Raw genomic sequence first — 13,902 nt, forward strand, 5'->3', positions numbered from 1 at the left:
GTGGCATGAAAATCGATTTGTCAGCCTTCATGCATTCTTGATTCGAATCCTACGACAAACATTTAATAATGAATTTATATTACGGTTCTTGATAGCTTTTTAGGTCTTATGTGTTTATTTTGTACATGTCTAAAACAGGTGTAATTTAATGAAATGTCACACTTACAACAATATTTACACAATGTTATACTTCTCAACTTTATCTAGATGAATGTTGTCTATGAGAAAATGAAACTCAAGTAATCTAATTTTAATCTAAAAATATATTAGAATAGATATTTTGCTATCACAAAATAAGATTATTATATTATGTCAAGAAATTACAAAAATATCACACAGCTATCTATGCAAGCAAATTTAACTTGTAAGCAATTGTGAGCTCTCGTTGATGTCTTTTATATGAGAGATCGTAACAATGTAAAGCCTTAATTATTATTTACCTGTATACATAAAGGTACCTAAACTTTTCAATCACTCTATATTTCTGTTCATTTTCTTATTAATATTATTTTGTTTATATGAAACAAAAATAGTACATGATTAATGATTATGATATCAACTTGATATTAAAGATGAGTGATATAAAAGAAATTGTGAGAGAACTAAACTATTTTCATTTAATTTGACTTCAACTGGATTCATCACAAAATTCAGTTCATATTTAGGGTTATCATGATAATCACGCCTATCATTCTTTCTTCTTGGTCCACAGCGTCGAATTTAAGTCAATTATCTTGCAATCTACCTCTATAAATGAGTTTTCTTCGCGCTCAAACTGTGGTTAATGACTTATCGTTATAGGTAAGTAACAAATATGAATTGGCAATAAAAGGTCTATTTATGACTTCGCCGAAAGGCACTTAACATAAATTCTCATTAAAAGTAAGTATTATTACACAAGATGTGAAATAAAACATAACATTCCAATAATAACAGTTTTATTAATAATAACAATAAATGGTAAAATACTGACCATTCGACTTGCGATTCGACTTATAACTCACAACGTCGAGCTTCGTTTCTCTTTACAAAGTAACATAAAGCCTCTTAATTAATTAAAGCCTAACTTACTAGAGTGTATATACATTTGCATGAAGCAATATTTTAACTTGACATTTTAGTTCATATTGTTACTTTTGCGGGACCTTATCTCCTTTTGATGATCTTTTATGGTGTCCATAAGTGATACCACCGGACGCTGTATGGTACATTTGGTTTGGAAGAAATCCTCGCTCGTAATGTCGAGGTATTACTGGAGGAGGGAAATGACGACCACTCGACAAAGTTTCAAACAACACCAAAGGATCCTTGATAAAACCTCTCTTAAGATATTCAGCTTGTACGCTAGAAGGAATGTAAGAATCTAATAAAGACGCGGGTCTTGACTTAGGTAAGTAAGCATCAAAAGGCCTCGGCGTAATAGGAGCTGGAATAAAGTTAGGAGTACCATACACTGGCTTTGGTGGACGATATATTGGTAAGGCTTTTGGAATGTGGGACAAATGTGACGGAGAAGGCTTCAACAAAAGAGAACTAGGACGAGGCAGCTCGCTGGGACCAGATCTGTATTCCTCGCGTAAAGGAGTTCTTGAATTATAGTGCCGAGGAAACTCTGGAGACTTATACGGTGCCTCCGTTTGAGTTGAATAGTACTTCTGATTGTCTATCTCATTGTCTTGAAGTTCCTCAACGCCGCTTGGCCCTGTGAATTGAGGGTTCTGGTAATAAGCCTTAGGTGGTTGCTGCGTTACAATTGCTGTTGGATACTGGACTACTGGCATTTGATAAGTTAATACGGGTGCAACGGTGGCTTGAACAGGAGCAATAGTAGGTTGTGGATAACTAACATAAGCGACTGGTTGAGTGTATTGTTGTATGTACGCCTTTGCTGTAGGTGCTACGTAAGTTGGGACGTCGACGTAGTTGGCGTGTGACTGACCGTGCTCCTGTTGTGTTTGGTACCCAGCCACCCGTGCGACGGCTTGATATTGTAGGCCTTGTTGTGGGGCAGCTTGCTCCGAAGCTTCGCTGTAGTATTGTGGCACTAAGTATATTTGCATCGGTACGTTAGACAGATACCCGACCATTGCCTGTTGAGCAGTCGGTGGCGATGCGAATTGAGGCTTAGGGGTAACAGAGGCCCTCTCAGGTGCCTCACTAACTGCGTATTGTTGGACATAGCGTTGTTGTTGAGGCTGATTTTGTGCTTCGAAATATCTAAGGAATCCATTTTTGAAGTACTCCATTGGCCCTGAGCTCGGTCCCGTCGCATCTGTTTGACTTCTCGCTTCGGGTTGATCTTCGAAGTCCTTTTCATTTTCGCTCTTAAGGTTGTCTTCCTCAATATCCTGCAGCTCAATTTTCTTCTCAGCTGTCACAGCGATGACTAACAGGAGAACGGGCGTTACCTGAAAGTAAAAGCAAGGTTATTGACCAGAGAAGTGGACATCCGAGGTACACGCACCACTTGATCAAAGATGGCGTAGAGGTGTGTCTAAGTCGCGTCTAACGGGTTGCAGTAACAGGTGAACGGCAAAAAATACTGGAGCCTATAACTAAACCGGTTGACTTTGCGAAGTACGCACTTGTAAAAGGGAGCGTACCAGCTTTTACTCTTAATTTATGTGGTTATCAGATTGCATTCCACTTTCCTAGTGGATGCTATGCGGCATGCGGTTTCTTTAATAACTATCATTACGTTTGAGGATGTATTATTGAGTCAAAAATGCCACTCTCAGTTGGCATCCATGGTCGCTAATTATGACATAACATTAAATTATATTTTGCAACTTTTAGCTTTGAAAGTATATTTTTATAGTATAGTAGTATCAAGCGAACATGCAATACATGCAACCCACTGGGGAAAAGCTGCCACTGCCGCCCATGGACATATGGAAAAAAATAAAAGAAATGCTGCTGCAGTCAACCCCAGATAAGATTTGGGTCCTACTGAGATGTGCTACAACCGCTGAGGACTAAGTTCGCAGTGCTTCGAATAATTGTCAGATTATTCCAACCAAAGCACAGCAAAGCGTTTTTACACAGCACCGCTATTAATAGGCAGAAATACGAGTAAGTGTGGTGGTGGGGCCTCCGGAGTCGACTATAGTTTCTACCACCTTCAAAGTATTCATTTGTATATTTCAATAAATCATATTAATATTGTTGTTACGAGACTACATGATTACTTAAACAATAGAAACACCAATTTATTTGATACAATTTCAAATGAAAAAATCAAACACATGTTACGATCTCTTGAACAGAACACAATAGACAGACATGCAAATGAACATCTGTAGAATATAACGTAGATTGATGTGTGAAATTTCACCAAAAAAATTAACAACTCAGTCTTGTGTAACGGCTTTGTTTCGAATTTCACATCGCATGTTCAGTAAATGAAGATTTGGAATAGATCTGTTCACGTGCGTAATCTCTACCACTCGAAATAAGTATAATAAGCTATCTATCATGCAAATGATTGTAAGTAAAAATATACTACGAGTACGTAGGTTTTGTCTTTAATATTGATGATTACATTGACATAGTAATTAAATAGACTTATAATGGCTTAATTGATAGACATATTTTGGTATTAAATTCAAATTATTGTTCATGCAATACAATCAGAAAACAAAATATCTTTCAATGTTCGATCATAGCTATGTGCTACCTTCTAGGGATTAAATACCTTACCAGGCCTTTCAAACCAGAACACAGAAGAAGCGGTATAACAACACCGCTGGTGTAAGGCATTGCTACACTCAACTAAGAAGAGTTTTACCAGCGTAAACAATACAAACACACAATAGAACATAAATTTAACATAGTGAAATGATCTTATCCCATTGAGCATTTAAAATTTTACCATTAAATCTTTATAGATTTTATAATGGTGGGTACGGCTTGGTCTTAATATTCGGATGAGGTCATTGTTACAAGCAAGTTTCAAAACATCCTAGAAACTAAAGCGTGGCTTAATAAATTGAAACAATAAAATTCAACTTTATGTTACCGTATCTAAATTATGGCTTTTAGTGCTTACAAAATATATTAATTTAAAATCTAGGCAATATATTTATTTATTCTAGATTTTGAAAGTTTGGAACCTGCTTTATTAAGTTGTTTGTTGTTCTAGGTTGTTTTCTAGACGTGGAAGATAAAGAATTAACATTTAAAAGAATTCATAGAAAGGCGACATAATTTTGAAAATTAATGTAGTGTTACAAGAATCCATAGGCAATGATGTCTTAGTACAAGATTATTTAATATCAGAAATGTAAGGAGATAGAACTCGTGTTTCATCTTTGACGGGACAACTACCTTATAGAAATGTTAAACGCTTCTTTGCTCTGGTTCGAAGGGTGTGGTAAGAGATACTCCCATCCGAATTATTTAGTATGCAGTGCACCTGTGACGCACATTCAAATATCGTTTGTCGTTCAATTAAAAGAACATGTTATACATGGTATACAGTTGTTAAATTTAAAAGTAATTTACAGTGTACACCTAGCAGATATTACACAAATATTGCAAAAAAAAAACTAAAATTATAATTGAATTGTTAATCCAATCTTTGCGTGACCCCGTATTAATTGATGCTAATTTGCTGTCAACACCAATTGACTGGCGATCACGAAATAGACTATTACACACATATTCCTAACAAGCACGTGATCAACAAAAGCTTTCATCAGATAGATTAGCGAATTGATCGAGTGTGCAAATCCGTGCAATATTTTATATCGCCAAACATTCCAGCGTTGTTACGTAAATGTTAAAGTCAAAGTACTGCCCACTACGATTATTATCGATAAGTGGTCATCGTGTATAATAAAACAATAAAAACAAATGAGGAATTTGCGCCGTGGGTGAGAAGGGAAATTACAAATTGCCTATCAAAACTCATAAAAAAAATAATTGACTCTACTATTTATTTATTTGCAAGGCGTGACGTATTATTATAGTTTTATTAAAGAAATTTTAGTTTACTCTATTTAGCCCATTTCGTTATCCATCAGTATATTTTAAACTCCTTTAAGAGCTCAATGCTTATGTAGGGTTTAGACCATAGAAAACTCTTCTTTTGCAAGCAACTGCTTTGCAAAATTTAAATGGAGTGTTGTATATTTTTTAAACCCAAAACTTAGCAGTGTCACTTACACTGTTAAGTTTTAATTATTAGTGTCCTTCCTTATCCAGTATTGTCAATTCGTCTATATTATCAAAATGTAAAATTTAAGTAAGTACTCCTACAAATACCACACACACATCATCCACACACGGCTGACCTCCGCTCCATTTTCGCCTGAATAAACACTTTCACCCGTCCAAGCATTTTTAACCATATATAACATACTGGATCCCTTGATACATAAGCTGTTAAAGTGTATTTGCTATTTTTCCTATTTATCGTATTTAAGTTACATCAATAAACACAACAAGAAAGGCCACAGTTAGTGGCGAAGTTAATGACAGCCTCGTAGGGACATGAGCACCGCTTGCAAGGTTTGAATTTTGCGCCTTTCAATTTAAAAATCATGATAACCCATCGTTGTTTAACTATTTAAAAGACAAATGCGCCCCTCAATTGGTAAAATCTGCTCCCTGATCATGTAATATACCCTCTACATATAACTGTTAACAAATACAGCCCACCTGCAATAAATGAACAACAATCCAACGATACTTTTTATATTATTTTTAACAGTAGCGTAAGTAGGAATTCAAAAAAGAAAATAAACAGAACCGGACATGTTTCGTAATTCGCGCACTTGCACGGTATCCTCACCACGCCACACATGGCGTGGTCCAGTTTAAATACGTATTATTACACGGCTGATGTAATTCATTTTGACATGAAAGACCAAAGAAGATTGGCTTGCGTAATGGCTAGAGGGAATGGTAAGCGTACTTATGTTTATAACTTTTTGGCTTAACTTTTTTTGTTAAATTCAAATGCTACTTTTATCTTACTTACGAAGTCGGTTAAAATAGCAAATGTAGTTTACCTAATAGCATTAGTTGAAATCACAAGCACGTCGGTTCGAAAACATCCTTGTTCAATTACCCTTGTGATATTATTTATAATGTTTAAGCAAAAGTACGCGACAAAACACGCACGCCTGAAAGCTCTTAAAAATCACAAAGAGGTGTGAAATAAACCATTGGCCACAAAAATTATCTTATTCTAAGAAAAATCCCGTGCCCAGAAGTACGTCAAAGAAAGAAGATGGGAAAACTACAATTTCGAAGATACTACGTGTTTTGACCTTTGACTTTGACCTTTTTTGCTTTACGACTTATTCCATTTTATGTATGTTTTGGCATATCTATGTGTGTGTAGGTGCATGCGTGCGTGTCTTTCTGCCTCATAATACGAAACAATGAAACATTAAAATCATCCATCGGGAAAATTATAGTTAAGATACAACCGCTTCCAGCAGGTGGTTCAAGCAATTTTAGCACGTTCTTATAGTTATGGACTATAACAGTAACAATAAACTTTAAAACTTCATTCGGAACCTGTATTGAGTAATAGATAACGTAAAATTCACGTAAATAAGAATTAGGGAGATTATGCTGATTGTTGAGTAATTCCATTGTGTTATAATCTCGTAATATCAGGAACAAAGTTCTTCAAAACTTTCGCCTTCAGTGTGTCAGATTATTTATAGTTAGTTTGCTCTCTCACCTACGCTATCCAAACATCATTTTTATTATTGACTACCTACTATTCTACCTACTGACTATATAATCTACTGTGACCGCATGATCACTAATACACAAATAAAGAGAACTTGGCCTAAATATCTGTACTATTCATATAGTCATAACGCCTTTTGTTATTTATCTTCAACTGGCGAACCGATTTTGGAATCATAATTATGAGAAAAATGTGCAAAAAATAAAAAACGTACTCTGAAAATAAAGAAAATCTACAACGCGATATGCAAACATATGATACAAAAATATGTACGTAAAATATATAAATACGTTGTTTCGCAATTTTTAAGTTCATTCACCCTGACAATCTTTTTAATATGTATTAGATTTTGTGTTGGTTTTCGACACTTTTGTAACTAAAATACTAGAAAGTTCGTCAAAAAATTAATTGTGAATTACATTATAATATAAATAAATGAATATTGATGAATATCAGTGTAATAAAAATATATTTTATCTGTTAATGATAATTATTATGAAGTTTGACATTCACATTTTATTTTAACTATGAATGGATGACGAATTATGTGCATAATTGACTGTTAACAAGTTCATTTGAATTATTATCTAAAACAATTTATCTTAAGAACAGTGATAACAGAATCCCTAATAGGCAGTCACTTATTTGGCGGCAGTTTATTAGTTCAAACATAGTTGCTAAACTTCTCGTGGAATCTATGTTAATCCTAATAATGGCAGGCAATGTCATAAGAGTGCGACTGTTAAAGGTGTGGACTAATACTTCAAATTACACACTCAAGTGAAAAAAATCAGGCCCACGTCGAAATACCTGACGCTTAAGGATTATACGCTACCACATTAAGAAATGCATTCAAAGTATTAGAGTATGGCAAAACGCTACAATCTGGCTATAACAGCTAGCCAAACTTACAAGAGAGACATGTTAATTAGATATAGCACATTTGTCGAATCCTGAGCAGTAATCATCTGAAAGATTCTGTGTGATATACATATAACATAGCCTTTATTTTTAAATACTCGGTACTTAAAAATATAGCCGATGTCACTTCCACAACTTAGATGAAACCAAATACACCTCATATGTAACAACCGTCGAGCCTTTCGGGTTGTAGCGCTTGTCAAATAATGAGATACGAATACATACAAACATACATACGCTCAAAAAACATTAACATTAACAGTCGGGTTAAGATATACGGAATATTCATACATTTTTACACAAGCACATACATCAAATATACATTAAATGGGTATCTTTACCCGGACCCTAGTTACATACTTTGTACCTTCAATTTCTTCTCACTTAGATCATGATTACATAGTTGCAAACCACTCACATGCTCTAACGCAAACAAACTGTGTTAATGTGTTTCTTTGTAAATCGTAAATCGATTACATCTTATAAGGTCATACCTTTTAGGGTCCAAATAGTTTGAGACCATTTCACATCAGCGTAAAAAGATTACGTTCAAACATTTAAACATCTAACTCTATTTGCGTTACATTTCTTAGGTAATTGGAGCTAACTTTAACAAAAATGTACCGAGAAATATTTTCATTAATTTAACTATTGGCTCATAATTTACTTACGCCTACTGGGCATAAATCTTATCTTGATATCCATTGATTTATCCAGGATAAATCTATCTTATCCAGGACATAAATGAAAAGGATTCAAATTGATTTATATCGTCCACAATGCTGGTCTTGTAGGAATTAGCACATTTCACGCACCTTTCAGAACTTTATGGAGGAATTATATGAGGAGGGCTTTGATGGCATGTGAGGGCACCATTGAAGTGATAATTTTTAATAATTACATCAGTACAAAAAGTCAAAGGTGCATCCCAGGGATTTAAACCTTGTACTTCCTGGACGGTCATAATTCGCAGTTAAGTAGCAGGTGAAAGGTACACTTCAAATTACTTGAATTGGATTATATAAACCCATTTACAAGTTATCTTGATACAATAAAACAACTTACGTCTTAAAAGTTCAACTGTTATACACGTAAGGGCATATATCGTAACAACGTTGTAAACGAGAAAGTGATCGAGCTTAATTTTAATAGCACAGCTTTTTAGAGCTTTCAGAGCTTACGTTTCTTTCACTTCAATTACTTTTACTCCTTATAAGAAATTCTGTAATTATTATGATATCGTCTCGTTTGCCCTTTAAGGATTCGTTTAGATTTCCGCAAATCTTCCATTTCAACCGCAAAATACATCTCAATTTGTTTTTTTTATCTGTGTCAGTTGCCATCAACAATTTTAACCAACAAAATCTTTATTATTTTAAAAATGTATTTTACTATAGAAATTACTTTTATTATGATATCAAATAATTAAAAACCATAAACCTTCCTTGGCAGTCGGGTAAATATCTAATAACTCCACTATTTAACCTATGTAATAATTAATATCACAATTTAAATAACCTCAATGCAACAAGTTCAATCAAATATCATTTTCAAATCCATACAAAGTAGCTAATAAGAAATATTCTAACCGTATTAGGTAAAACTACTTCATTGTCAGGAATATGAGGACATATAAGGCCAGGGCGTATTAAGTTAATTCATGGACTAGTTTTAAAGGACCTAGAACATTTGGCATAAAATTAACTCCAAAATCTACTATAATAAAATGCACATAAAAATTCGTAGGATTGAGGTGTTTTTCGGACATAGTATTAGTTTTTATTTAAGTTTAGAGGAATACGCGAGCGTCCGATTAGAACCTGTTATGTTGTTGTTTATATAAACAGAGCTATTTTTTACTGACAAACTGAATTTATTTAATAGAATTAACAAATGGACAATGTTTTTTAGTTATTTACATATCTGTAACAAAGTGAAAGAAAACTAAATTTCTCTTGATCTCCTTTGTGCCCTAACTTAGGAAGTATAATATATGAAACTAGTGGTGCCCGCGACTTCGCCCGCATTTTAAAGAAATAATATGACATACATAAAACGGAAAATTTGTACCTGCATTGGAATGACAGTGGTGCCATCTGTTGAAAACTGGTTTTACCAACTCCCAAACCCTCGTGGGCATAGTTTCCGATTCTATAACTACTTACGAATCAAAAATTAATTAAAAGTAACTTTTCCCACGGACTAAATTGTGAATCTAAACCATTCTCAAGTCCCCTTGAACACACACAAAAAATTTAATCAAAATCAGTTCAGTCGTTTAGGAGGAGTTCAGTGACATACACACGCACATAAGAAATATATATATAAGATGGTCGCTGATAACTAAATTCTCGTTAATAGCTCAAGATACCCTAATCACATTACCTTTATTAGATACTAGTTGTAGCAAGATTCTTTTTTTTTTGCTTTTTTTAATATTGCTTTACGTCAATCAATATTCTTATAGGTGATATGGATCAGAGGATGTAGGCAGTAAGACAGGAAATACCTACCGTTGGCATCAATTCTGTAGGGTTGTGACACAAAAGGTAGTGATGGCCTAGCAGTTAAAACTCGGCCTCTCAATCAGGGGACCGAGGTTCGTATCCCAGGCATGTACCTCCGACTTTTCAAAGTTATTTCATCATCAACCCATACTGTCCCACTGATGGGCACGGATCTCCTCTCATAATGAGAAGGATTAGGCCATACTCCACTTTCTTTACCGTTTAGCATGTGATAAATAATTTCTAATACGACCTGCGATTTGTACCTCGGACCCCTCGATCGAGAGGCCAAATTTCTTAACCACTAGGCTATCACTGCTTACGTTAAAGTTATTTGGCTATTCGAAATTAACTATTGCCAACGAAGACGTGTTCTGGTTTGAAGGGCGTAGTAAGGGAAAGACATATAACTTAGTGTTCAACTTAGCGTAGCAACACATATGTGGTCGACGTCAGTTAAGACCCTTATTCTATCTGGGGTTGATAACAGTCACTTACCATCAGGTGCACTTCTCGCTGGCTTACCACTTCTATATTAAAAATCCTCAGTCTTCAGTAGTACCAATACATGTGTAACTAACCTTAAGTAAAACTTACTTATAAGTGAGGTTGTAGTCAATGGGAAGCAGCAACTACTTAAGAACAGATCACTACTTAACTTATAACAATAAAAATAATAATACCTTCAACAAAAACATCTTGATCCTCAGTTCTATATTCACAGTACACGAAAGTCACTTAAGTCCAGTCACTTCACTAAATCCTCAGGGGCCGAAGTCGCATCGTCATGTCGACACGGACACTGTCTTCATATCCGTTGGTACACCGCCATGCAAGCGAAACCGTTGGAAATCCTATAATTTAAACAGACCATTGGTTAAAAACTCTTTCTTCACCATTGACTAACCCTCATAATTGTCACTTATTCAACTAGTAAAGGAGGTCAAGTTTCGTTTACAGAGCTTGTTACATTTATACAAAAAATTAAAATTATTTTTAATATTCTTTTGATAGTAGTATTTTAAAAAAATGTTTACTTTTTCTGTTAACACGTTCGACGCTTCGGGCGCTTGGTACCTAAGTGGCCGCGAATGTCAGTTGTCGGGTTGTTAAATACAACTTTACTCTACATATCAATGACCAGCGTAGGCCACTATCAGATGATTCAATGAAAGTAATTTTGTAATATAGATTCCTTACTCATGTTATCCAATACATTAGTGATGGCTTGAGTTACGGTTTTTCTTTAGGAAAGGGAAATTATTTCCACTTGATATTACATTGCTTTTTTTAGTGGAGTAGTAAAAATCCTTAAGTGGACCAGTAACTTTGGTAAATTTGGTATTTTTTGGATGTATTAATGACAATATGAACATGAATAATATAAAATTGTATAAAAGACAAGTTATTTTTTTTATTAAAAATTTATGACTTTTTTAGTAAAAGTATTTTTAGTAATTTAATAGCATGGATCATACCTCACAGGTGATTATAATACGTGGAGTGATATATAATGTGTATATGACCTCTGCTGTCAAAAAGCAGAATAGTGTTGGAATCGCCAAAGAGACATGAACGAAGTTCACAGGTGGTTAAAGCGTGGTTCCACTCCGGAGACACCACCGCTATATCTATAAGTTATACCAGAAGTGCCAAGTGTTGCTTAAGTTTAAAGAGTGTAATAAGGGAGAGTCACTTATTCAAGGTGTTCTAACAACGTACGGCAGACCTCAAGTACGCCTCAAATCCAATCTTAGCTAGATTACAAAGATCTATCAGCGGCACTGTACACTTAATAAATTGCAAAAAATATTCATTAACATGTAGTAATTTAAATTTACATATCTAAATATTTTTTAAATTAATTAACAATTTACAAATCAGACTAATAAGTCACTTCACACTTTATTGTTGCATATGCTTTTAAGAGTTCCCATTAGGTAATTGACGGTTAATAGAATCAAGAGTTACATCGACTTTAGAAAAAATACAGTCATTTTACTAAAATTGAAGCTAAGAGCCTACCATTAGCTGCAATGGCAGTTATTATTACATTGCCACAATTATAGGTCTCTTTACGTCTATTATTATGAAATTGGCATCCAAATCGATCCATTTCAATCTAATGATACGGTCCGAAAAATTCGTGCTCATTTTGGTTTTAGAGCCCTTTGGCAAAATAGCCAAATCGTTTGATGATCACGAAAAATTGTTTAAATTTCTCTAATATTTATCTGCATTGTGGAACAGGCTCATTTTGTCCATAGATTTTTATAATTCATAATATTATCAATGTTTAAGTAAATGTATGTATGTTTCTAATTATCGTTTGTATTTTATACAGATTTCATGAATCATCGAATAAACCGGCGGATCACAAGAACACAAATACGTAATAATGTATTGATGATTGATGTAATGATGATTAATTGAAAAAAATATATAGGTACATAAGTAACTTAATTTAAACTCCAAAATGCATGCGCTATGTTTTGCGAAGATACGAGTACGTGCTATGTGAGAATGTTGAAACAAAATTAATTAAAAATGCTAAAACATGTAAATGGATTGCAAAAAATGTTTGATAATTATCTGCGTAACATGCGGCAGCTATTTATCATTATAAATAAATTCAATTACGATATGCTTTCATGCAAATTTTAAGAGCAAAGAGTAATTGATTCAGACTTTCGCAAGTACATAAAATGATCGAATTTAAATTAAGTTTTACGTGTTTTAATAGCATTTTTATATTAGAATAATTAGATTAATATTATTATTAGATTGGTAATATTAGCCTTAAGTGTTTCTGTGTATCGCGTAGATAGCAAAATACGTATGTGTAAATGTTTGTTTAAGTTATATCTACAAACTGCAATTTACAACATTTAAATTTGCACACTTGTCAAATTTTCATGATCAGACAATAATTCATGATATACTAAAATTCTTTGTGTCAGAATTGCCAGGACACAAACATACTTAACCTACCCACTTCCAAAGATGATGGCCGTAGAACCAGTATAGTTTTATCAGAATGATACCACTACACTTCTTCTAGCGCGAAGCAGTTGTGCTTTTCAGTACATATGTGAATGCCGGGAAAATTACAGATGAGACCACCATCTTAATTCTTAAGAGAAGCAAGGCAAATGTGATCTAATTGATGTAGGTAGAACACCTATTTTATATGGAGTTGGTTACAGGCGTCCAAGGGTGGCAGTGACAGTTTACCATCAGCTATGTATGTTCGTTTACTGCTTCCATTTTATATAAAACGAGCTTTTGCCCGCGGCTTCTCTCGCGTATCGAAGTAATATTTTCATCCCCTATTTTATGCCCTTGGGGGTAGAATTGATCAAAATCCTTTCTTAGCGGATGCCTACGTTATAACATCTACCTGCATGCCAAATTTCAGCCCGATCCGTCCAGTGGTTTGGGCTGTGCGTTGATAGATCACTACGTCAGTCAGTCACCTTTGAGTTATATATATTTAAAAGATACCGGTCTACAAAGATCGAACCGTTATTCTGCAAGACCTGTATATTAACCGCTGCACCACGCGTTGGGATAATTTTACCACTTTCGTTTCGTTAAACAATTCACCTCGGAAACTGGATCCAGTCCGATCTAGTTAGTAAAGCTGCGTTAAACGAATTACCATTCAGTTTATACTTTTACGCAGTGATCCTAAACGTTTTAGAGACAAAACGTTTTCGTTAAGCATTATAGTACCTCCTTGCGTGAAAACTTGATTATTTTCAT

General features: G+C 34.4%; 1 protein-coding gene across 1 annotated transcript; it reads right to left on the reverse strand.

Annotated features, from left to right (window-relative positions):
• Nucleotides 1-921: 921 nt before the first annotated feature.
• On the reverse strand, nucleotides 922-11,320 carry LOC140745852 (uncharacterized). Its single transcript, XM_073077815.1, has 3 exons — nucleotides 11,175-11,320; nucleotides 10,821-10,991; nucleotides 922-2,408 (listed from the first exon to the last, which is right to left on the reverse strand). Exons 2-3 carry the CDS (start codon nucleotides 10,833-10,835, stop codon nucleotides 1,131-1,133), a joined length of 1,293 nt encoding a protein of 430 aa, XP_072933916.1. The 5' UTR covers nucleotides 10,836-10,991; nucleotides 11,175-11,320; the 3' UTR covers nucleotides 922-1,130.
• Nucleotides 11,321-13,902: the final 2,582 nt, after the last annotated feature.

The sequence above is a fragment of the Epargyreus clarus genome, unplaced genomic scaffold, assembly GCF_041222505.1.
Source record: "Epargyreus clarus isolate Ecla_fem2 unplaced genomic scaffold, WU_Ecla_fem_2.2 ptg000001l, whole genome shotgun sequence".
NCBI lineage: Eukaryota > Metazoa > Arthropoda > Insecta > Lepidoptera > Hesperiidae > Epargyreus > Epargyreus clarus.